The 27,724-nt window shown below is 31.7% G+C and overlaps 4 protein-coding genes across 6 annotated transcripts in view; 3 read left to right on the plus strand and 1 right to left on the minus strand.

Moving 5' to 3' along the window:
* The window catches only part of LOC113392519 (MYND-type zinc finger-containing chromatin reader ZMYND8-like), a 281,123-nt gene that overhangs the window by 102,068 nt on the left and 151,331 nt on the right, over nt 1–27,724 (minus strand). The window lies entirely within an intron of this gene.
* LOC113392322 (ribonuclease H2 subunit B) lies at nt 236–1,742 on the plus strand. The gene is made up of 5 exons (XM_026628690.2): nt 236–455; nt 536–745; nt 842–966; nt 1,079–1,253; nt 1,359–1,742. Exons 1-5 carry the CDS (start codon nt 356–358, stop codon nt 1,676–1,678), a joined length of 930 nt encoding a protein of 309 aa, XP_026484475.1. The 5' UTR covers nt 236–355; the 3' UTR covers nt 1,679–1,742.
* On the plus strand, nt 2,080–8,807 carry LOC113392300 (YTH domain-containing family protein 3). Of its 3 annotated transcripts, none has more exons than XM_026628653.2 (6): nt 2,080–2,327; nt 2,436–2,460; nt 4,390–4,521; nt 5,554–5,685; nt 5,805–7,324; nt 7,399–8,807. In XM_026628653.2, exons 1-6 carry the CDS (start codon nt 2,304–2,306, stop codon nt 7,438–7,440), a joined length of 1,875 nt encoding a protein of 624 aa, XP_026484438.1. In that variant the 5' UTR covers nt 2,080–2,303; the 3' UTR covers nt 7,441–8,807. The 3 variants fall into 3 exon arrangements, with proteins under 3 accessions (XP_026484438.1, XP_064076833.1, XP_026484440.1); XM_064220763.1 differs by having other exon boundaries at nt 5,554–5,682; XM_026628655.2 differs by lacking the exon at nt 5,554–5,685.
* Nucleotides 10,212–27,724, plus strand: part of LOC113392351 (heparan-sulfate 6-O-sulfotransferase 2) — a 104,705-nt gene continuing 87,192 nt past the window's right edge. The window contains exon 1 of the mRNA XM_064220855.1: nt 10,212–10,868. Coding sequence (XP_064076925.1) covers nt 10,680–10,868 — 189 coding nt within the window. The 5' untranslated portion in view covers nt 10,212–10,679. The remainder of the gene's footprint in view (nt 10,869–27,724) is intronic.

Raw genomic sequence — 27,724 nt, forward strand, 5'->3', positions numbered from 1 at the left:
ATTCGTTTAAAAATCGTCGGATTAAAAAGCCTAGCTTATGAAGATAATAAATAGAAATCTTTAAAAAATAATAATACATTACCTATTTCCACTATTTATTTATTTTTAGCATAAATTAGGTATTCTATTAAAAAGAAAACTTTTAATAATGTATTGTTCTTTTTCATAATGGCAATCATACACTCAGCTGATGCCATTGATGTATTTTTACTTCATTCATATTTCACATTGACGTTTGACATTGAAAGTGACGTGACACCTGAACTTGAAGAATACAGTGGCGGGAAAATAAATAGTCTTAAACATTTTGTTATTTCGTTTACAATAAAAAATATTATAATAACAATAACTAATAATGACTACTAGATCAAAAAAGAAAGCATTGCCTAGTGAAGCAAAAGACACAGAAGTTTTAAAAAACCGTGTAGAAAACTCTTGGATTCTTCTTGCAAAGGGTAAAAAAGTGAAGCCATTAATCAGATAAAAGAAATCAGCTGTAGTAGACTAATGAATAACTATTTGTGTGTTTTTCCAGAATCATTACTCAATAACAGCAATTTTAATATAATAACGCTTCCTCACCCTGCTCATGGAGATCCCACAAAGTATTGTTTAGATGATGTTAACCATAAGATGTATGAAATCGTAACATTCAGTGAACCATATCGTTCGTGGTTTTTAGAGGATACCGTTAAATCTGATGGCAGTTTCTTAATGATGACACCAATTAATCCATTGTTTTTAGGTCAGTGCTAAATTGTTATGATTATATTTTACAAATTTATTTATACAATATATTGTTGATGTTTGTATTTATATGATTAATTTTATTTTCTTACAGTACTACCTAGATTAAGGGAACAATGTAGCAATAGAGCAATTCCACTGGAAGACTTATTAGCAGAAAAAGGTTTTGATAAAATAATTGATTTCATTGTTAACCTAGATACAATTGCGGATTTAAAGGTGAGAAACTATGTCTTAGGTAAAATTTTATGACAACTTTCTATTAAAAATTACAACTTAAATTTATATTTATTATTTCCTTTGAAAGAGGCATTTTAATTTATAATTTTAGGGTCCAGCTGACCTAAAGGCATACAAATATAATGAAGAAAAAACCTTAATCTGGCTAGAAAGTAGAGTACGTAAACTAGCTGAAAAATTAAAGGAAAAAAATGTACATGTTACATCAGGTGCTGTCTCTGCAACATTTGTATCTAGCAGTGCTAACAATGAGCATGTTGATGAAGGTAAGAGAATGGGAAGAAGCAAAAAAATAATTAAACTATATATTTAATTTATATATAATTTTGTTGTATAAAATTCATCATCCATTAATCAAATATATTTTTTAGAGTTTTACCTAAAATATGCTAATGGAATAATATCGGAGTATCTTGAAGATGATATCATTGAAAAATTGGAAAAGTGCTTTGATTTTAAAACTGAATTAATAGAATATATTGGTAATAAAAGAAAATCTGAAGCTGAAGGTATTGAAACAAATAAAAGAATCAAGCATGAAACCAATGATGACCCAGAAGACATTAAAATGACCTTAAACAATTCAGTAACAGAAATGAAAAAACCAAAAACATTATCAGCAAAGGAAAAGGCAAGGCAAAAGGCTGCCACAGGAACAAAGACAATATCATCTTTTTTCAGTAAAAAGTAATAAAACCTTGTGTAAAATGATATGGTTTTAAAAATTATGATAATAAATGAAATATTAAAGACAATATAATATGTTATTTTTAATTAATAAGTTACTTTCTTCAAGTATTACATTAAGAAGGTAATGAAGGTCCTCAAATTGTCACAAAGTAGATCTTTATTTTTTATATTTCAGATATAATTCTGATATTACAGAAATTTAAATTGTATGAAATGACTATATTTATTTCAGCTACATATAATTACGAGTGAATTTAATTTTAATACACTTTGATTCCTTTTTTTTAGACACAGTTCATAATAATCTAATATACATAAAACTTCGATTGAAGCTGAACAGTATAAATATTTATGAGATTGTTAACTTTGCCATATCGGAAATAAAGGTTATTATTGTTTTACTTCTACTAAACTGGCAACACCTGATTGGTCGCCATTGCTACGTCCATATTCGTTCCTATTCCTTTTCGGACATTCATTATTTCTTTGTACAATACTGACTTTTTATTATTTTTAAGTGATTTTAGGGTACATCGGACATTGTGTAGTGAAACTCATGTGATAAATATTGATATTGTCGTGAGTAAAGACTTTAATAAGTGTTCAATACGTTTAAATCGCGGCCAATGTCAGCAGGCGTGTCAGATCAGGTATTTCGCATTATCGTCTATTTATGCTTTATTTACGTATGATTACAGTGATTTCTTTGCAAATACTTATACCTTTTGTTTCTTGTTTCATGTTTGTTGGACGTGTAGCGGATGAAAGGGCAAGGGAACCAAGGTAAAGATGTGCCATTATGACGTTGCAGGTGTTTTCTTAGTAGGAAGAACCTCGTACCGGTCGACTCGCGTCCGGTATAATATGCGAACATGATGCCTTCGTTAGCGTCATATAAATTTCACTTTCTATATTATTGCGTTACAAATATTAATCATTCCTCAACACAACAATTTACTACGATTTTTCTTTAGTAACACTCATTACAGAGAAAGTTATAAGTGAATCATTAGAAGCCGCAATTTTAAGATATGATTAAATTAATGATTATAATATTAATTTATCATCAAAACAATTGTACTTAAAATCCAAAAATGCAGTGATTAGTGTAGATTATATGCTTCTCATTGTCAATATGTGCATATTGTTATTTAAATTATATTTGATTACATAATGTTATTGAATATTTGTTTTTATTCCTCAAATAACAATTTAAAATTCCTGTATAAACAATGTCATACTTTCTAATGCATAATTCATTACAAACTATGATAAAGAATTAATCTAAAACATTTTGAATAGAATTATCATTAAACATATTTGTGTGAGTTATAATGTTATATCATTACTCATTTGTTTGTTTTTATAATTCAATTTTAAGTCTTTTTTATTCTCCTTTATGTATTAACTTCTTATAACTCATCAATCTGTATTCTGTTCAAGTAGGGAAATCACCTTTTGATATCCCTACTTGCATCATTTGTAATAAGTAACATAAATTTACTTTAATGTTTGTAAAGTGTTTTGAAATTTGTAATTAACTTATTCAATATCAAGATATACTTTATTTAGGTAGACTTGCAATTACTATTGAATCATCATTCTAAAATTAAATAACTGACATAAATTTAGCTTATTACTTTATTTCAATAATCTAAGAATATACGAGACTCATATTATACAATTAAATCTATTTATATTGTAAACTAACACTAACTCCAAGCTCTTTTATCAACAATATATTGTTATTATTATAAGACCATTAAAAAATTGATATTATTTATATATTTATGAAATTTTTATTATATATATAATGAAAGTGAAAATAGATTAGTTATTAAACATGGTATTTATTTGAGTGTTCTTTTTTTATTAAGAATAATAATTAAATGTGGTCTTTGGGTAGACTTCTTTTCATCTTTTATTTCGCCTTTATATGTATAACATATGTCAATTTTATATATTTTATGGCATCTCAACTTATTAATTGTGGTTTATTTTCTATAACACAGTGGTTTTTTTTTTTAATTTAGAGGTTAATAAATAATTATTTTTTTTATAATTTATGTTCAAAATATATAATTTAAAAATTGTCCTTTTTTTACTTATTTCTTATGTTTCGTTTGATTTGATGAAATATCTATGAATAGTTATCAATTAATATTATTGAAAAATATTTGTCATCTTTGTTATATACTGTTAGTTGCTATTAAAAAAAATTTAGTTTTTCGGTGATTACTTCAACTATAATTTGTAATGTGTGTACAGACTGTTTAACTTTTTTAAGTAAAGTTAGGTTAGTGATTTTCTTCTTTATTTTAAAACAACATGCAATATAGAGTTGATCATAGATATTAAAAATAAACCTTGTCATTGTATAGGAAATTGTATTGCATAAAAATGTATTATTATTAGTTATTAAGTAATTACTTGAGAAGATTTTTCTTTGATATAATTTAGTCTTTTATTATATGGTTTATATTTATTTGAGCTATTTACTAGTTTTATTATGTTGAATAATTATTAATATAATTTTATAACAAATTGCCCGTTACATTCATAAAAATTGTTTTCTTCAATCTACACAAAAAATACAATATATATATTTCCATTTATTTATCCTTTATTATATACAAAATAATATTGTTATAGAAATTTGAAAACTATGTATCATCCCAACTGTTTCACTTCCACACATATATTTCATTTCAGTGACAAATGTACCTAAAGAGCAACAGTTAGAGAGTGGTGGTGACGAGTTGGCGGAGGTGTCATGGCGTCACCAGCAGCAACCATCTTATGCACCACCCATCTCGTCAGCAGCCGACCCCTACAGCGCGGCAGGTAGGTACATACATTTTATTCTTAAGTTTTTAGTAATGATTTAGACTTTAATATAGAACTATCAATGCTTATACAATGTAATTAAGCATTATGCTTTAAGATAGTATTTATCAATGCGCATGGCTTCATTAATTTCTATTATTATTATTGTTAATATACTGTTTATTTATTAATATCATATTGCCAAGCGATAGTACTTTATGTTGCTGTCTGAATGGTGAGTAAACCGCTGTAATCACATGCATCATGGGACATAACATCTTAGATTGAAGTTCCTATGTACTAGCAGTGCATTGACACTCCTAGTACGTAGTATACATATATTTGTATTAGTGCAAGTGCTTATGGGGAAGGATGACCACTTAGTATCAGGTGCTTCTCTGCTTTGCTAAAATAATTAAAAAGAAAAACTAGTTTTGATCAATTATTGGAGTAATGGTTGGTGACCTTGTACATAGTACTTAATGTTTAATACTGTTTAAGATAAGAAAATCAAGTAACATTTTTTTTAAAGTTAATCATGACAATCCAATGTTGTGTTTGTTCGTAACTTTCCAATTGTTCATAAATTAAAAATAATTGAAGAAATTTTTTTATGGGTGAAACAATTTATAACAAGAAAGTCAAAACAATAGTGTATACAGTAAATAGACTGAAGTAGAATTTTGGCTCGAAACTGAATGTCGATTGATCTACTGTAGCAAGTCACTTGTTGCATTTTCAGAGTTGTAACAATAAAATATTTGTATTGTAGAGAGCCTGAACCCCGTAAGCTATGAGTAATGATTTAAAGTAGCAACTACAATTGCATCTGTTTAACAATTTTAACATTTCTTTACATTTTATTTTTGCCTTTATATTTATTATTTACAGACAACTACATACAAATTGCATACAACTTAATTAACTTATTAACTTTTCAATAATATATCTTAAATATCCCATTATTTTAATTTCTTATCATCATATTTATACAGTTTAGATGTTATATTTTCATGTTAAATATTAATTCACTATTTTACTTTTTTTCAGGTTATTATGGTACAACAGCACTTCCTTATCAGGCCTTCGGAGTCGGAGATGGAACATGGTCTACCAATGGAACAGATCCAATGACTTTCCTTGGAGGATACAATCCTCATGATTCTTATGGCATGGATGGTAGCTAGTATTTATTCCAGTCAAACAAAAATTATGATGATATACCAAAAGTCAATTTTAAACTGAGTAAATAGTATTGTTGTTTATGGAACAAGTATATCATTTGCGAACTATAATTTCAGGTGTCTTTGGACCATCAACAACGCCATTTTCGACAGCTGCCTTTGGACCAGCTTCAACATTTAATTATTTCCCTGGAAATGGTGATTACTCTACTTGGGGTCAATTAGGTCGTGCTAAGCAGTATGATGACTATTATAGAAATGATGGATTGTACGTCCCAGATGGAATTAAGGCCGTTGAAACTGGTGTACAGGCACTCGCGCTCGGCGAGCACAACAAGAACGATAAAGATCGTACTCCGGAACTTAAAGACGTTTCAAGTGGATCGCAACCCAAAAAGATGACATGGGCTTCAATAGCGAGTCAACCGGCGAAACCGGCTCCGTCCTCACAGAGCGGCGGATTGAAGAAGAAGGGGCCTGGAATGCCACCCCCGCCAATCGTGCCAGGGAAACATAACATGGATATTAGTACATGGGATGCTGGTAAGAGCGCTCCGGTAGTGACTGCACCACCTCCGCCACCACTACAACCACCGCCCGTGCCAGCTCCGCTGCCGATGCCGCAGCCTTCACCAACGCCCGCCGCTGCACCTATGCAGCGTGGGCCGCCGCCACAGCATCAGCCGCCCCAAGCGTGGGCTCATGCGCCTCGTGCTCCACCGCCGCATCAGCCTCGCCCTTCTCACCCGGTGCCACCTCTACCCGCTCAGACTGTTGTCAGTGCTCCAGCTCCCGCAACGGCTCACCCTGTCCTAGAAGAATTGCGGGTCAAAAATGAGTATAATCCTAAGGAATTTGACCTTAGCGCGCCTCTTACTCGCTTCTTTGTCATTAAGTCTTATTCAGAAGACGATATACATCGAAGTATTAAATATGAAATTTGGTGCAGCACAGAACATGGTAATAAACGGCTAGATGCTGCATTTCGCGATCGCGAACGAGAGGGAGGGGCAGTGTTTCTGTTCTTTTCTGTAAATGGCAGTGGCCATTTCTGCGGAATGGCGCGTATGATTAGTGCCGTCGATTATAATTCCAACTCAAACGTGTGGTCGCAAGACAAGTGGAAGGGACAATTTCGTGTTAGGTGGATTTATGTTAAGGACGTTCCCAATGTTCAGCTCCGTCATATCAAATTAGAGAACAATGAGAATAAACCAGTGACGAATTCTCGCGATACACAAGAAGTCCCGCACGCCAAGGGTCTTCAGGTATTACGTATTATGCATAGTTACTGCCATTCCACCTCTATATTCGATGATTTTATTCACTACGAGCGTCGTCAAGAAGAGGAAGACTCGCGCAAAGTACCTCACCACCCACAGGACAATAATCGCGAAGATCACGAGGGTGGACGTGGTTATCGTAATTATCGAGAATATAGAGACCATCGAGATGGACGAGATGGCCGTGAACATCGCGATGGACGGGAGCCCAGGGATCACCGAGACGTTCGTGAGCCACGTGACATGCGAGATGCTCGCGACCCGCGCGATCACAGGGATGACCGTGACGGACGGGACAATCGCGATCACGGCTACCGCGACCGGGATTCAGGTTATAATAGATCACATCATAAGGTTGGTCTTCTTTTCATTTTTAAATGTAATATATTTTTATTTAATATTTTTTTTATACTGTGAAATTTTTACAGGACCGTGATGGTTCCCGTGGACGTGGAAGAGCTCGGAATTAATCGTGTATAATGTGTGAGAACTATTTGAGGACTGGCTTCTCTCCATAGACACCTAGTACTCAAGTAAATAATTGGTACCGCATTACAAGAGTTGTATGCCTAATGGACATGCAGATAATAGCAATGAGGAACCTACATTTAATGTGACTTACAGAGGTTGCATTAAAACTTGAACTATTGTTACATAAAATAGATTATTAATTGTTTTGAACAGTGCTTTGCTAAGAGAAAAAACACTCAACAAATTAAAATGTGCTAAATAATGTTTTATACTGGAAGAACATTTAATTAAATAATGACTAGTGAACAGAACATTAATTAATTATCATAAATTGTCATGTGTTGGTTTCATATCACATGATGTTGTGTGGAATTGTGGACTTTATTTCAAATTTGTGGACTAAATTAATGAAATATAGTAATTTTATAACTAGAAAAAATCTGTGGTGAGAGGAGTTGATCCTTTTGATTAAAGACTGGTGAAGTTTTGGGGGTATAACATAATAGCAACATTGTGCACTGATAGTGTAGTGTTCTAATTATTCCCCCGAAGATCAGTGTGAAAATAATACCAGCAAATAGTATGTACTAATTGGTGAAAAACTTGTATAACTTTTATGATACAAGAAAACATAATGTAATCACATGGGATGTACAATGGACATTTTATATACAGTTTTATAATCATACAGGAATTCTCTCGTAACATTTTTTATTTCATACATTAAGTGATATGCCACTTTGTTTTAGCATTATTTTCATTAATACATTTTTATAATATTGTACTGCAATACCTATGGTACTTGCTAAATCACTGTAACAACTCTTTATTACTTTGATTTAGACTAGAAATGGATTGATGGTTTATTTTAAACATTTGTAAATAATATGTATTTTAATAAAGAAGAAATTAAATATTTTCTACTATTAAGTGCAACAATAGTGTGACGAGAGAAAATTGACAATGGAAGTTTATGATTTTATCCTGTATCTTTATGTTGTTAATGTAGTGTCGGTTTGGTGTTCGAAGCACAATGCTTCAAGATTCAATTACCCCACCTTGATTTTACATGTGCCTTTTTATTTCAAATTAACTGTGATTAGAATCAAACTATTCACTTTTTATCATACCTTTCTATCAATATTTAGTTGTACTATTTTTTTTTTTTTTGTTTCAAACATTTATTACAACAAATAAGATGTATAATTTTTATTTTTATAATAGTGTATAACTCCAAAAAACCAATCATATGAAAAATATCATTGCATGTTAATTTTCTAGTAAATTCGCAATGTTTGTTTATTATAACAATTATGTGAACTTGTATAAAGTTCGATTGATACTGGATTAAACTGTCATAGACGTTGTTAAGCATTATTTTTATCCCAAAACTATTACTATCCTAAATTCTTAGTTTGTCAGCTAATAATATCTGACAATTTCATTATAAAAAAAAATATACTGTACTAAAGAAATAATACATTTATATGTATGTATACTTTAAACAAATTATTATATTTCTGTTATTACTAATTATGTAATGTTAAACCACTGCCATTATAAAGACGGACATTCATCTCTTTTTTTTTATTAATTTCAGGACTTATTATATTATATTTATAACTAGTGGATGATGAATGGTCACCTTTATACACAAGCACTGCAATGAATAGCTGCGGGTGTTATGAATATTCAGCTAGGCACAGTACCGAATTAAATCTCAGTGCCGTCCCTGGACTGTAAAAAAATAAGATTCGATATTATTATAGTCTATTATTCGATATGCAATTTTTGAGTAAACTAGTAAAAAATTGAACAATAGATTCACTCATTTGTTTCCGAGCGATTATTTGGACGAGATTGTTGTCAGAATTATTCATGGTGGCATCTCTAGTATAAGCCACTTCACAGCACTAGTAACCATGAGATTTATGATGTTTCTTTCTAGTTATTGCTTCAAAATGCTTTTAAATGCCAATCCAGTTCACAAAATTCTAAAGTATTTGTTAAACTTTTTTTTTAATATCTCATGTGTGCTTAGTATCAACTTCGATCGAGTTGACAGTTCATGCTTAGTTAATTTTTTTGTTTTTGGAAGGTGTTTAACAGTAACTTGGCTCTGTACCCCGAGTTGTATTTTAAATTTAACAGGGAATGTAAACAAAAAAAACACAATCGTTATCATGGCCAAATACCTAACGTATTTAATCTTATACAACTGACGCTGAACTAGGTAAGCCTGTAAATGTATAGTCGTCCTTGATAATCCTTCATTATTTTCATGCATTTTAAGTTATTCAAAAATGCCGTAAGTTATGGAATTTACATACTACTAAGTGTCAGTTGATTGTATTCGAAACATTATCTCATATGTTTTGATTTTTTTTTTAATATGTTAGAGGTGGCAAACGAGCAGGAGGCTCACCTGATGATATTGAGACAGCAGTTTAAGATTTTCGAGTAATAAGTAATATGTACAATAACCATTAATCAATTTTTATTGTATATCAGCAACTTCTAAGAAACAAAGAATCAATAAACCTACTAACAGAAATAGGAGTTAGGATCAGACTTAAATGTCTTACGATTCTTCTTTTATAACAAACTTATTATATGACTCCCATACGATTAAGATTAAATTGTATTTGTATTTATAAATGATATACTAGTAAAAATATAATCTGTATGGGCAATGTTTTCGATTTGTCATTTTTGTAGAATATAATAATGACACTGACATTTGTCAAAATCTATAACATGACAACTTTAAAACGCTTACTTCACAGTGTACGCAATACTAAGAACTCTTATTTATTTACAATGTAATGTTAAATATTAGTGTGAATATAAGTATTAAATAACAATATATTATCGTTTTAAGTGACCTGTGACGATTAGTGTATAAGTGCCAATATATAAATCGAGTAATAATGTGTTTTTAAATGAAAAAACTGCAGTATGTTTATATTCGTTTGGTGTCCTGTCACTTTGAGACCCATACTCGTTGAGCCACCGTCTGATGGCTCAGTCTCGCATTTTAGTATTGGCATTGCCGCTGACACAACGCCCGTGTGATATCAGCAAAACAATGTTATCGAACTCGTATCACTATCAGATAATAAAAAGACGATAATAATAAAATGAGTTCGATGCGAAGTTCCGATTTATTACATACACTATAATGTCCGCAAGACCGAAGTAGTGAGTGATCGATTTAAGTAATTATTAAAAATGAGACATGCATTCGGCCGAGATGCAAAAAAGTGTTTCAGTGCAAGTAGATAGTGATTTTGCCCTTCTACTACCTAGCGGTGCATATGAAATAAAGAAAATGGAGCCAAGATCGAAGTTACGAAAAGTGATATTGTTCTGTTTACTACTTTCACTGTTTGGAATGGTGGCGTTTGGATATTTCTGTCCAGACCAGGTAACAACTCATATTTCAGCAGCTCATAATAGATTGTATTGCCACTATATAGACAATATTTTTTGTTCTAAGCTTTTAAAAAAGAATGCACAGCCGAATATTTTTAATCAACAAATAATTAAAGTTATCACCTTTAGATTAATCCTGTGTGGACAAAATAAAGGTTTTCTATATATGGCAATAAAATAATGTAACCAAGTGCATAATTTTTATTTTACATTTGTCACATGTCTAAGTAGAACAATATAAACATATTAACGAGATATAAACAAGTTAATATTTATTTATATTTTTATGAATGATTTCCTGTAATAAAAATGTAATTGCTAAAACATTAATGAAAAAATTACTAATTCGAATTAAAGTAAATGTTAATTAAATGCAACCACAAATGTTTAAATATAATTTGCAAATCTAGTTGCCGATACTCAAATAAATTGAATGAAAAAAACTACAAGCCATCTGTCATGCTCTTTAAACAAGCTTATAACATTTTTTTAAAATAAAAGTGTGTATAATAATACAAATATTTAATTTTGGCATAATTTTGATTAATTTAGAACAACAAACTCATTTTTATGAAGCAATGAATTGAAATGGTTTTTTATACAAATTTTATATTTACTGATTTTTGTCAATTGGTAAAATTTATATATATATATATAGATTATATACAAAATGCCAATATTTAAATTAGTTATTTCAAACAATAAAATTTTCTACCTAATATAAAAAATATATATATATTTTAATTTTTAATACTTAAATATTAATATTTTCTTTTAAAACTATGACCAAAAATAGTTTCCATCAGTGGGAGAATATAATTAAAGCCACAATAAAATAATAATAAATATATAAAATTGCATCTAATGTCATTTTAATATATTTTTTAAATAATTTAAAAAATAAAGCTTAAATAAGGATAATAAATTGTCTGGCTTATTTAACGGAGTCACAGTTGTATCTCGTCAACTTCACTAATTAAAGAGGGTGGCAGCCATGCAAGTGGTTTTCATTTGTTTTTGCGTTCACAACCAGGCAGCGGCAAAAAAGCCGCTCGCAACCCTTTAAGCAGCTTAGAATGGCTTTACTGTAAAGACGTGTGTACATCTGTGGTTGCGGTCTTCGACCGGACATTTCTTTAACGAAAAAATAATGAAGTAAATGTTTCGTGTTTTCAAAGTAGGTATTTTATTTATTGCGTAAACACTTGATTAGTATTAGAATTTAATTCCTAATCAATTTACTATATTCGTATTCGCAATGTGATTGTTGTTTTTAAATTAATTAGCATAAAAGGTTAACGATTAACGACCGATTGTAATTCAATACCTTGCTTAGTATGTTTGAAATTGAATATTGTATGTAGGTACGAACATTTACATATACTAGTAAATGTTTAGGCATGCTTACGATATATGTTACTTTTTACACTGATAGCAATAACACGAAATTAAATCACAGCTCTCGTATTATTTTTTAATTATAATTACGTATAAAAGAGCTACAAACATCGACTGTTTAATTATTATTCAAATTAACAAATAATATTTCGATTTAACATGCGATGTTATCTTCGCTACATTTAATGAAGTGTAAAAAATGTATTTTATAAGCAAGGATTATATTTCATTAAAAAATGTTAAAACAAAAAAAAATTTAAAAATGTAATTGCTAATTAAACATATTTCATTTTTACTTTTGATTGAGAAATCCTTATTTTAAAGAAATAAATATACATTTATGTTGAAAAATGCGCGAAAACCAATTAAAAATGAAACGGCTAGAAGTACAGTTACTTCTATCATGATTCTCAAAGCTTTGTTGTCCCCATCGAATGAGAATAGGATCAGCCATATATGGTCACTCGCCGCGCAAGTTCCATATAGGATTGTTTCGAACATGGCGCTGCCCATTAGCGACAGACATCGCGCCTCTGCGCCGTGTTAAAAATTAAACTTGTACTCACAGTCCGTGTAATATGTAAATTGAAACTGGTCCAAACGAAATCCTAGTGGAATTCCTCCTGTCCCTCAGTTTCCCTCACGTGAATATATACAACAACTCTGTTAATGCTTCTCTTAGTTCGATCTTATACAGTTACTAATTCCTTACAAGTTGCTGTATAGGTAATTAGACATAAAGTAACTCATAAACATAAATCATCCGGCGTGATTTCAACCATAGTTGGCATCTTAAGAACTAGCCAACTATTTACCGGTAAGAGAAAACTAAGTGCGCAAACATTTGTATTCTCAATTCTCTCGCTCCCATAATCACATAGAATTGCAATCTAACACCTGAGGTCTTTAATTTCTTACTATCATAATCATATGATACAGCAATCTAATATAGCAGGAGTCAAGAGTCTACGTGCTTTTCGAGGCAAAGCAGCGTAATACTCCTAACTTCATAATTCCGGCCTGTTTCTAAGAATTTGACAGAAATCAATAAATGTTATTGGGTCGCATGTTCTAAGTTCTTAACGAAATAGGCAGTGTTTTAATAATTCGTAATTAGGCATAAGGTGTACGTGATACTTATATTTCATATTTCGTTTAAGTATAGCGACATTGCTTGTCTAAAATAAGTAACTACATAATCGGTATGGCTTAACTAGATAATTCACTAAAATATTCAATCTCGTGTTATTTCGTATTTTACTGACACGATTTATTTCCTTAATATGTGAATTAAAGGTTAGAACAATGATTCATTATACAAAAAAATTGTAACAAATTCGGAACTAATTATTACCGAATAATTAGTTTCGAATCTTTAACTGAAAATGTGTAGTAAATTGGCCCTGCGGTTAGAATACTTCAATCTTACTTTACTTGGTGGTAGGGAATTGCGCAAACTCGTCTGGGTAAGTATCTCAATCTACTCATATATTCTACCGCGAAGCAGTAATACTTCGTATTGTTATGTTCCGGCTTGGAGGGTGAGTGAGCCATGTAACTACATGCAAAAAAGACATAACATCTCAGTTTCCAAGGTTGGTAGTTGTGAAAAAAAATGAACTTCAGGCATTTTTGCCTAATGGCTACCGATGCCATAAAAAATAATCTGAACTGAAGATAGTCGAAAAATCGAAAAAAATGGGCTTCATGTAGTTAATTTGAGTTCATTATTTGTTAACGAAAACATACTAAGAAATATGGAAGTCCTGTGTGTGTCGGATAAAAACCATAGGTGTATCCACCAACCCGTAATGGAGCAGTCTGAAAAATAAGTTACGAAAATTCTCCTCAAAAAAGAGGAGCTGAAAACCCAATCCAATAGTGGTACATTTACACGCTGTTACTTAAAGTAAATAACAAGATGAAATACAAGCGCTGCATGTCTGGTAGTTTGGTATTGTATTTTTACAGTAAGGCGTTACATGAATATAGAATTTTTGTAACGCCATCTATCAGCTTTGATAGAAGATAGATAAGTTAATTAATCACAACTTGTGTAAATCAACCAGAATAATACATGTTTTCGAAGTGACTTGGTGTACGTAACTGGAATTACAACATCAACCCGTTTTCGTCTCACGCTTAAAATTCAATTTGCGGAACCAAGAGTTAAATTGCAATTTTGTACGTCGCGTCGTGGAAATGGTGGCCATCCTCATTTGGCGTCGAATGGATCGTGTCATCCATGATACGTTAGTCAGGATTGCGTATTGCATGATAATGGACAGGATAACATCTGGCCTCTGTCGCCCACGGTGGATTGCCTCAACACACCTCTCTAATATAAAGGCTAAAGATTAAATTGCTACATTATAAATAACTCGCCGTTTTAGTTTGAACTCACTATTCTTGGGTGGTAAGTCTAAATGTCAATGATTAGATAAAAATAAACCATGGAAGGAGCTGACCTTTCCGCTCGAATAACTTTCTGATTGGTTTTATCACTTTGAGTGATAAATGAAGATTGAAGATGTGTGTTTGGAGCTTTTTGTTCCTCTTTGATTTTGATTTAGAGACAAGCTTTGTTTTTGTAAAATTTTAGTCAATTCGAGTTCTCCAGCTAAACCTCTCTCCAGTTCATCTCAAGGCATTGCGTTTAGGCAAAAATACCTTTTTTAATTATCAGAAGTATAAAGTATGTATGAGGTACCTATAAGTTGGCGATGTTTCATGAAAATAAATCCTTTTGGTAATGCGTTTGTGTGTATATAGGGAATACTTGTGGATGTTGAACGTTTGGCTTCTACGTGATAATGATGCCTCTTATGTAATAACTTTATATAAATAACATGATATTTCTATTTGTTTCTGTTCTATGCGTTCACGTATCATTCGTCAAATTGAGTTGAAACTGCGTACTGATGTATTTAGTATTTCCGTGAAGGTTTCAGTCACGGTAACATCAAAGTATAAACAGATAGCCCGCGCTAATTGTTTACGAAAAATAAAATAAAGGCGTTGCATTCATGTTGTGCATTAACTAATAATATTATTGTGTAATAAAAAAAAATGTATTTCATGTACAAAACGTAAATAACGTACATAACTGACATACCTACATAATATTATGTGCAACACATCAATTGTATGACTAACATTATTTTAACGATTGCTATAAATATATTTATAACCTTTTTGTAAATATAATTTCGGAATATTAGGCTATAAATGATTATTATTAACTACAATAATACTGATATTTTATTTTAAGCATTTTTGGTAATTATTTATGAAACTAAGAATTTCAGATTATATTGTTAATTAATATTTCATACTTTACTTAAAACTTCAAGCTTAAGTTACATCATACGTATTTCATAGATGTTTTCAGTACATAACAATGATTACGACCGATTTAAACAATCTTAACGATCATAATTATTTTGTTCAAATACTTCATATTCCTCAATGCCTCTTTTCGTAAAAATGGCACCTTAATATATGTACGTACCAAAACTTCCCATACTGAATAGAAAACTCCAGCTAAAAAACAATAAAAAACTGTCCGGCGTTTAGTAATTTCCGAAAAAATCACACGTACAAACGTACGGTGGAAAAAAGCAACGAACCTTTTCAAAGTCTGTTAAAAATATTAACGATAGAAGCCAATCATGCCGAGTTTTAATTAACTTCACCTGTTCGTACGCCTGACTCAGATCTTTCAACTGAATTTCAAACCAGTTCCACACCCGATGAGCTGAAATTTTACATACAATTTTGGCTTTGGTGACAAAAGCTGCGTTGGTAAAAAGGGCTTCGTGGATTGTTTAAATATGAGATTATTTTTTGATCCAAATAATCTTTATAATTAGTTGTATGATAAGGTGTATTAATTACATGAAGAAGTTAAAGTTTTTTTGTATAAAAACTAATCTTCATTAATATTATAAAGGCGAATGTAACTCTGTTTCCTTTTCACGATTAAAACGCTGAACCGATTTAGATGAAATTTGATATGGATATAGTTTGAGTCCCGGAGAAGGATACAGTCTAGTTTTTTTAATCACCCCTCGATAGGGTAAAATAGTTTTTGTGCTGTAATGAAGTTTTATAAATTAGCTAGTGTTTGAATATAATTTGTTACAAATCGTTTATTTATTAAAAAAGGTACTTTAATAATTTATCGTACATATTTTACACTAATAGAAAAAATACACTTTGTAACACGCATTGATGATACGTATCCTACATAACATTCCCAAATTGTAACTTATTTTATAATTTTATAAAAGAAAATACTCATGTTAATGACGTCATTTACTGAGTAAATCTGAGTTTAAATCTTATTTACGTAACTTCAAGTTTTTAGAATATATGCACCGAATTGTCATCGTTAAGTTTTAAAAATGAGATGATAAATGATACAATGTCTTAATTTTTTTTGTGTAATAATACATATTCAGAGCGATAAATGTATTAATTAACGGCATAATTAACTATTACTATTGTACTTATAAAGTCTTAATATTATAAGACATGCTGCGCCGACCCCAAGTAAAATTGGGATAAGGGCAGGAGGATGATGATGACTTATTGTGTTAGTTGAAAACCAGCAAGAAACTCAGTAATTAGTATTTTCTAATAATGAATATACACATATCTATTAAGTCTTTACGTTTCGATTTGTCTATACTAATGTTGTAAAAAAGTAAGTCTGTCCGTCTGTTACGTTTTCACAACTAAACCTCTGAACCCAATTTTATGAAATTTACTATGAACCAAGCTTAAACCCACTTGAAGGTCAAAGTCCACTTCTTTTATACCTAACACGTGACGACTTCTAAATGAGATCGAAGCTGTGGGCGACGACTAGTACGTAGGTATCCGTAATATCAACGAATACAAGATTCACGTTATTTTATCATCTATTCAATCAAGTATGTATAACAAATAATATAAACCTAAAAATGTCTTCAGTACTGTAATGAATCTACTGAAAAGTAATGTAATTCTAAATTCGGAAACAATATACTAAGAATTTTATATAAATATTAAATTATTTATTTACATTAATATAAAGTACGTCCGTACGTATCATCGAGATGAGTGTGAGCTGTTAGAATGTAGTTACTGAAAGATGTTTTAAATATCATAATCAACTCGTCAGTTATTGTACCCTAGTATAAGGATTGTGGGAACACGATTGTGTTAAAATATAGCTTAAAAATCTTTAAAGGTCTGAGTACATATTAGAACGATAAAACGTTTGTCAATACCGCGAGATTAATATTATTGTTTACTTGAGGGTATCGTCATATATTATACAATATACTCGCGGTAGTATACGCAAGCGATCCCGTGACGTCCCTCGAAAAGACGGAATGGGTACCGCCTTTTTTTTTATGGGTATTGCGGTGCTTTCAGCGCAGGGTGTCTCCACATACCTCCCACATCATGTGGGGGAAACGCGTAAAGGCGTTCATCCAGTGAAAAAAAATATATACAATGTATAAAACCTACAACTTCTAACAGTTTAATTATAATTTAATTATTCTTATAATTTAATTATAATACTTGATTATATTTATAATACTCGAATGCTGAAACAACTGCTTTAGCTTTTCAATTCCCTATTTAAGAAATTAGTAATGCTCGTTTTTGATGGCACTACATTCCGTCATGTACTACAATACTTAAACGATGATAAATGACTCCAATATACCTTTTTAAGTTTTTATTAAATTTCATTTATTTTTATAAAAAACATATCACATTACATTGTCGGCGACAAAATAACCGAAAATATTTAGTGAAATAGAAAAGTTGCAGCCTTTAAATTTAGTGTCGGTCTAAGGTCTCTCTACCGAAAGTTAATCCACTACTACATCAATTGCTCCGGCTATAAATCCGCAATCTTTAGTTAAGATTTAAATTTATAACTACTGAGCCACCGTGGTTCCTTGCTAGAATAAAATCACATAAATTAATTGTTTTATCAACGATCAACTGACGAACTGTTTCAAGTTATGTTAATTTTAAGCGTCAATAGCGCTAAGATTTAAGGGCCGTCTAGCGATGTAAAAAATCGCAGGATGCCACTTGTAACTCATGTTTTAGGCTTAAATGGAGAGGAAAATCCTCTTCATTTAAGCTTATATATACATATACTATGTTATTTATGCTTGTTTTTTTAAATATTTTTTGTATAGGTATATCTATAGCATTATTAAGAACTAAATTAGGTTAATTGGAACTAAAATGGCACAAGAAACGCTCTTTATTGTATTATTTGTTCGACAGGAAATTAATGTTAAAATAAAAAAATAATAATAAAAAGTTTTAAAATAGATATTCAAGTGCGTCTGCGTATGTGTGAGTGATCTCTTGTATGTTTAAGTTGACGTGAGAATGAGTGCATTTGTGGAAAAAAATAATATTATATATGCGGGTAAAAAGCAAGAGATGTAAAATGGCGGTATTATCACTTGAAGAACGATCTATTTCACACATAAAACCTTCGACATAGGGTGTGTGTCTAGTTATATGCCCGGAAGCTTTTTCAAAACCTTAAACAGAGTTTACTTATTCAAATTTTGTGGCAGCTGTAATTGTATACAATGTTATATTTCGGATAGCAAATTAGCAATGAATGATGGAAAGATATCGGTATGTGTACCCACCTTTTCCACTTTTTTTGTATTGTAAGATGTATCAAACCAAAATTTCCAATATAATATTGAAATGGTATCAATTAAAATTGCTTTTCGCGTGCGTACGTTTGTATTATTTCTAAACTTCAGAGTGGTTTTTGATACTGTTATAAATAATAGCAATTTTAGCAAAATTCGCTTCGTATAGGTCGTTAACGATACTTTTAGTGCATCGTGGTTGACTTGACCGCATAATGTAGTTTTCCATCGAAGAAGGAATGAAGACAACAAACGGCAGCTTATTCCAAGCAATTTTCTAATAGCTCAGTCATATGGGGCACTATTAACAGTTCTCAATTATTTTATTATTAATATAACACTAATACACTTATCTACTTATATTCACTTTAATTTTACTTAATAAATTTCCGTTAAAAACATCGTGGATGTTTAAAACGCAATGTTTTCAAAAATACACAATGAATATCATAGGTTACTCAAGCATTCGACCAATGATATCAATATCAAATTTTGTTTATTTGTCTATAGCCTCTGGTGGTTGAAATTGGTTAGAAATTCGACAAAATAAGCAATTTTCAGTATAATTCAATTTGTTTATTACACAGAATTAATTGTTATAGAAGTAAATAAATAAATAAATATTGGACAACATCACATATATTACTCTGATCCCAATGTAAGTAGCTAAAGCACTTGTGTTATGGAAAATCTGAAGTAAGGACGGTACCACAAACACCCAGATCCAAGACAATATAGAAAACTAATGAACTTTTTCTACATCGACTCGGCCGGGAATCGAACCCGGGACCGCGGACTGGCGTACACATGAAAACCGGTGTACACACTACTCGACCTCGGAGGTCGTAAATACTTATATATTTTAATTGTTATCGGTTTAATATATTACATGGCATATAGCCTTTCTCAGTCAATGAGCTGTCTCGTCTGTTTTGCAAACGAGTTTCGTTTAGGAGATAAGCTCATTCAAATAAATAAACTCTTCAGTTTCATATAATATTATTGATATTTGAATAAATGCATACGAAAAAAGACGTGGGCGTGCGTTAAGATGGATGAGCACAGTACAAGCGGGTAGATTGCTTTTTGCGATCGCGATTTTGTTATAGTAATTGTTCATTTTTTATTTATTTTATAAAATACCCTGGGGTAGAATCTTAATGTTACACGGAAGAAGGCGGGTTAGGTTTCTATCTCTAAATAGTATAAAACCAAGTCGCTTCCCGTCGTCTACGCTTAGATTCTTAAGCTACGCACTTGATGAATAAACATAGTTATTCGAGAGGATGGTTTATACGTGCATATTATGGTAGAGAAAAGCTGACAATTTCAATTTTCCTAGCCTAAATCTTTTTATGTTTTTCAATCTAATTGCTGCTTAGAGACCCCTTTTGTATCCTTGAAAAACCCGGGCGCGTTATATAAGCGAAAGCATAGCGTTTTAGTTAAGCGTTCGTATGGAGTGCTAACTAATCGTGCACAATATACTGCGGTCAGGTCAGCGCGAGTGTTTCAATAAGATTCAGTGAATAGGTCCCACTCACGCGACCGTTACCTTTGTTTAGTTCATTGCTGCAATTAATCTTGTTACAACGTGTTTAATTTACTGCATCGATTGTTTAATTGCCGCCATTAACATCTTGCACACACCACCAAGTATGACGTCTCGAAACGGGTCTGTTGCTTTTAATGCTGATAATAAAAAAATATAAATGATTAAATTTTATTCTGGTTACTAGAGTTCAGTTGGTTAGGAAACGTGAATCTTTCGATTAGATTGTGGCTTCAAACCCGGCTAAGCACTGAATCTTCTTGTACCTAATCAAGAAGAGGAGACTTAGCCCAGCTGTGTGACATTTACAAAATGTTACTATTTCATTCTGTATATAGATTGTATTTATATATATATATATGTCTATATTTTTATTGGTATGTGAATTTTATTAATATCGATGGATTTATGTTTATTATTCAATCACGGTTGAACGAATCTAAATGAATTTTGGCACAGAGATAGGTTATAGTTTGGAATAGCACATGGGTTTTTATCTCAGAAAATAGACCTAACACTTGCACCTGTTTCTTCTCACACGCGGTTGAAGCTGCGGGCGGAAACTAGTGTAGATATGAATATGCCACCTTTCCTAATTTCAATGTACAAATCTCCTAAACCCAGGAGATTTCAGATCCCATAATTCAGTTCTGGAAGATATTTCTAAATTAAATTTTAGTAAGTGATAGGACTGTCTATTATGTAAATAGTGTAAAGGCGTACCTGTAATAAATAGTACAAATAAAATTAAATAAGATATTCTCAAGGCTATTTATATAAATTAATAATAGGACATTTGCACATAATATACAAATTATTTAAATCAGTATTAGAACTTCAATACATATTATTAATACAATCGAACTTATGTTAATATAATGTGTTATTAAGTTAACGTCTTTTGATAAATATTCAACAATTGTACGGACACAAATAAATTCACTTGCATGACTGCATTGTATATAACGGACTTCAATATTATTATTATTTTTCATAAAAAAAGTTTAGCAAAGCTAGAAAGTAAAAACATTACTCGTACACAAATGCGAGTTATTTTACATATATATTGTATACTTATACCGTCCATGTTGTAACAATGCTGAATAACCGATTCTGTGGCTTTGTTGCTGGTTATACTTTGTCATAGTATATTTGTAACTTCTGCCACATTTCCCGCCATGTAGTCCGCTATAGTTTTCGCTAGCGGTTTGTTTGACTATATATTTCATTACTTTGATACGGTTCCATTATTTATAATTACGCGAATGTGATTGGTATTTACGGTATAGCCAACATAATGGATGGAATCGGTTTATTGAAATTCATTGGAAAGAGAAAGCTAATCTAGTTCTTGAGGGTTTTGACATGCAGAGGCATATATCCCTCTCTGTCTATTCTATAATTTTGAGTTACAGAGTTTATTTTTTCGAATTTAATGTGTTTCGGCAGTATTTATTATTGATAAGCTGTTATTAATTTATAATCTTGGGGTTGTTTTGGTTACAATTGAAACCCAGAGGTCAATATAACTTGTTTATTTTGAGTTATTTAAAATATGTACCGAATTAACTTCTCGGAAAAACAAATTACTTCGACTTAAGATTGTTTTGAAGGCAATGCTTATTTCGAATAGAGGCTTTCGATTGAGATCAAGGTTCGTCTTACGGAAGTTACACTGTATAATCATGATTTAGATAAAGTAATTGAAAATGTTAAAACATGAAGGATACAAGTTTTCACTAAATATGATACATCGTAGGAGTGGCATATATATTTTTTAATATGTGGTAATATTTCGTAACGAATCGTAAATTTCACTGAATATGGTTAGTCACTGGCGCCGTATCGTATGTCTTTAGTTAACGTTATTATGGAGACGGCTGTCGATGCATGAATGGCAGTAATCTATTACAAGGGCCCGCATAATAAACTTGCAGACTGATCGTATTCATTGAAAAGCTCCGATTTCTTGCTATCATTATTTACTTCAAATGTATTATAACGAGCTATGTTTTTTAACACGCTTATATTAGCTTCACTTGTAACTAACTATTTATGTAAGAAAATCTTGGAATCTTAATTTGACCCACTTCCCCGGTCTTCGATTAGGATGAAATTTTGCACACGCTCTCAGTTCTGATGACAATACATAACTAGCTAAGAAACGTCATTACAAATCCAACATGGCGGACATCCAAGATGGCGGATTGGCTATTTGAAATGCACTCCCGTTGTATGGGTATTAAATGAAAGAGTTTGCTTTTGTAATTTTTAGTGCGTGCTAAAAGCGTGTTTTTTAGTTTTTTAAACAAATTTATGTAAATAAAAATAAATGTAAATAATTACATTAAATTTGTATTATAAATGAAATAATTAAATGTCCTTAACAGTATTAACGACAGCAAAGCAACGCTATTTGTCTTAAACCTTAAGGGAAGTTTCGAAAAATCGTCTTTAGAAAATAGTTTTTGACGATATTACCTACCTATTTATATGCCTGTTATACTGGTACACAATATGTACATAGTTTTTAAGTTTGTTATAACTTTTGAATGACATTGATATTGATGATGTTTAGATTTAAACGATACCTTAGAATACTAACTATAATAATATAGTTATTTAAATTTGTAATTTTAACTCGTTTTGATATTCCCTGGCAAAGAGACAGGTAGACATAAATATAAACAATGCTTGTTTTGGTATTAGTAACTTGCAAATTCCAAGCTATATGAAATTAAAGAGAGCCAGTTACTTTGAAAAGACTCAATTTAATTTAATTGATTCATTTGTATTGAATAAAGTAATTATATTAATTATCATTAAAACCGATACGATATTAGATATCATTGAAATCAGTTATGATCTCATTGAGCATTTTGCGTTTTGTGTTCGGGTTTCCACGCGCACTTGTACGAATTTAATGAATACGATGTAGGAATGAGTACTAAAACAAAACGAGGAAGAAATCTTTACAATTTACGAGGAAGGAGTCTATTTCTAGTGCAGATGTCTTAGATAAAGCTCACGTCCGTCCAACGATGCGACAATAATAGCCTATTGTAGTGATAGGATCAAAATAAACGGCGTAGAGAATCGTTCTCAACGTGCGCCTGGTATTTGGTGAACCTAAACACACCTTTTATAGTGCAAGTTAGGTTCCAATGGATTTCTATTAAAAAGTAATGAGCGTCGTTGAACGACTGAGGTGTTTAAGATAAATACTTGAAAGCTCAATTGCGGAAATAATGTTTTTTATTGACCTTTCGTACATCGTATGGGCTGTTTGTTTAACTTTAAGGAGATAAGTTTAACAAATAAAAAAAAAAGACAAATATATATTTATTTTCGCTAAGCATTGTTTAAATTTAAATCGAAACCAAGCTTTTATTTGACGAGTAGTGTTTGCTTGTTTAGGTCAAATCTTGCAAGCAAAATAAACGTCACTTCCTCTAATCCTAAGGGTTGAACAATTTTACTTATCCGTTCAGTTCCGTTCCATTCTTATAGTAGCCATGACCTATGGAGTTCCATGTCTAGAACATAAGTCCATAGAACAACAGCATATATATAAAATGTTATATTTGAAAGCTTGTTTTAAAAACAAGTGTTTTGTAAATTAATCGATTACTGTAAAGATCTCTCAGATTAATATAATCTCAATAATCGAAAGCAAGAACATGAAGTTAGAAGTTTTTAACAAAGTATGAAAATAGTTTTATATATTATTCTAATGATCATAAATTCTTAGTTAATCAAATAACAATCGAAAAACGCCAATAATGACTGTGTTAATGTATTTGAACAATACAAATTTATAGAAATTGTAACATATACAAATAATATTAATAACTAGGTCGGTCGTCAGGTGGTAGGCATACAAAAGTAGTAAGCTTCATACTAGATATGATCAAATTCAGTTCAGTGATTTGACATTGAAAGAGCAACAGACAAACAGACAGAAAGTACTTTCGCATTTATAATATTAGTATAGACTTGTATGATACGGACTTATTCGTAATATATATAGTATACCGCTTCTCATTCGATTTGGGCAATAATACAATTTTCTTAATATAAAACTTTCTAAAAGTTTTATCTCAGAGAAGCATTAGCAGCCTGTAAATTTCCCATTGCTGGGCTAAGGCCTCCTCTCCCTTTGAGGAGAAGGTTTGGAGCCTATTCCACCACGCAACTCCAATGCGGGTTGGTGGAATACACATGTGGCAGAATTTCGTTGAAATTAGACACGATGCAGGTTTCCTCACGATGTTTTCCTTCACCGCCGAGTAACAAATTAAGCACATGAATTAATTGGTGCCTGCCTGGGTTTGAACCCGAAATCATCGGCTAAGATGCACGAGTTCTAACCACCGGGCCATCTAGGCTCAGAGAAGCGCTCACTCCTAAATAACCCATATCGTAGATTATTGTCGAAAATATGAACAACTAAAATTTTATATACAATAGGTTCTCTCGATGCAAAAATACTTTTCGACACTACAAATGGTACCTAAAGTGAACAGTGAGAAATACCATTTCGTAAACTATACACGAGGGGCTGCACGTTTTCGCTCCTTGCTCCATATAATATTTTCGTTACCGAAAAAATGATAGTTACACAATAGATCAAGATATGTCAAGTCTCAACCTTTCTCTAGTGGACCATTGGCAACGTTTATAAGATCTGGAGTGAAGTACTCCAATCTTAATTTAGGATATAGGGGATAAGAACAAGATATTTAGAAAAATAAACTTTGTCAACACAATGAAAGTAAATATGACGTGTGACCATAATTATTGGAATGGTTATTGCGGCTTCAGTTCGATTTAGTTGCGTTAAATAGTAATAATTAAGTTAATTTGAATTAACTTTATATCGCAAGGTTAAAAACATAAACATAAGCAGCCTGTAAATTTTCCACTGCTGGGTTAAGGCCTCCTCTCCCTCTGAGGAGAAGGTTTGGAGCATATTCCATTACTGCAGGTTGGTGGAATACACATGTGGCAGAATTTCGTTGAAATTAGACACATGCAGGTTTCCTCACGATGTTTTCCTTCACCGCCGAGCACGAGATGAATTATAAACACAAATTTAGCACATAAAAATTCAGTGGTGCTTGCCTGGGCTTGAACCCGAAATCATCGTTTAAGATGCACGCGTTCTAACCACTGGGCCATCTTGGATCTGTGCCGTCATCGCAAGGTTGTCAAGTTAATTTTGACAATATTTTAAGTATGGTCGGTTAGGATTAATAGTTTATCTCTATGCTTTAAATATCTATATTACATAAAACTGTAACAACGCAGTAACGCGGTTCAACGGTTTACAAGGCTTTTTGCGATGTAAAAGTCGCAGATTTGATAGCAACCCTTTGGATTATTGGTACGCAGTCTTAGCAAAGGTTTGTCGCCTAATTAGAAAGAAAAATATGAATATTAGTAATTCTATGGCAACCGACGTGGTAAGTTTTAATAAGAAGTACAGAAAGCCTTTTTTAATTAGCTTAATTACGCTACGTGTCATACAATCTTGATGTCGCTTATTTCGTTATAATTTATACTTACTTTATTTTTCCATAATATTTCAAAATTAAAACGAAATATTTTTGCGTCTGAAAGCATAGAGTACTATGATGAACAAAAAGGTTTTTTTAGTTTATAATTTTTCTAAAGTGTGTTAAAAGTAAACGTCAGCGGCGGCCTTACCCATTGCAAGGCTCCGGGCGGTAGGTCTTTGCGAGGCCCCCCGTCCTCGGTGAAAAGTATGTATGTGATTCGAAAGTAGGTCTGGTTGTTTGGTTTAGGTATTTGTTATGTTTGTGATGGTAAAGTTATACAAATAAATAAAATTTGTGTAATTTAAAAATATTTTACACAAATAAAGAAATTATCATTTTTTAAATCGATGTTATTGGCGTCTTCCTTAGACCAAAATCTTTAATTAAAGCATGGGCCGAGAACTATGCGATTAAAAAACCGATCTTCAATTGTTTCGAGGCGCGATATATTATGTTCTGAATAAATGAATTATTTAACTATCTTTATTTTAATTTACTGTTATTTTATAACCTTAATAAATAATTAGGGATCAAAAACAAAAGTTTTAAATAAAAAATCTATTTCAATTTTGCTTGGATTTTTACGCGAGGCCCCTGCAAGAGCGAGGCCCCGGGCGATTGCCCCGTTCGCCACCCCCTAAGGCCGCCGCTGGTAAACGTGTAAAGGTAGACTGACAAATAACCCATCAGATGGTGAGTGGTCACCACTGTCCTTAGACATTCTCGCCGTAAAACACTGACGATTTCTTACATAGATGCCAACTTGGAAACTGAGATGTTATTTCCCTCGTGCCTGTTGTTACTTTATTCAAATTGGCCCTTACCAGCACTTTTTAAAAGATAAATTAAATTAGACGCTGCCACTGGTTTTAATTGAAGATAAAAATGAACGACAAAAAACACATCAATCTATTACATATTTATACATATATATACAATATAATATATGAAGTTACTTGCACTTGTACAATTATTTATGTTTTACAAGCTTTTTCTAACTTCGCATAGTATTTTCTTCGTTCCTAGATGTAGGTCAATCTTGCAACTGTACTATGTTAAACCAGTTCCATTAGACTTCATTGAACTGAAGTTTTGCGCACACTTTAGAAGCGGGTGATGTATGGTTTAGTTCGCGTTTTTTTAAAGTTTTTTACACTTAATGTAAACGTTTGCGATATATATCTTCTTTTTTTTATAGCATTGGTTGGCGGACGAGCATATGGGCCATCTGATGGTAAGTGGTCACCACCGCCCATAGACAAAGGTGCTGTAAGAAACATTAACCATTCCTTACATCACATAGACTGGCTTCCTTGGCTTTAGTCTATGAGCAGTGATATTTACAATTAAACTGACTGTTCAATTGCGAGCTTGCCTTCCTAAACGAAACAAAAAGTAGTTATTGTTGAAAGCTAAAAGGTTCGAATGTATACATTTAAACGAAAAATGATAGAAAATACATTTTAAAACACACATTTCATGTATCTTTGTACATTATGAAGCGAAAAAGAAAAGAGAGGTTATGTTGACAGTAAATCGCGATATTAAAACCACTTCCTAAGTAATTCTACCACATGGAAACTTGCTTAGAACAGAGTTTTATTTATTTTATCATTTACTGTAATCGTAAAGCCGCCCCAAATAGCCT

This window comes from Vanessa tameamea, chromosome 5, assembly GCF_037043105.1.
Source record: "Vanessa tameamea isolate UH-Manoa-2023 chromosome 5, ilVanTame1 primary haplotype, whole genome shotgun sequence".
NCBI lineage: Eukaryota > Metazoa > Arthropoda > Insecta > Lepidoptera > Nymphalidae > Vanessa > Vanessa tameamea.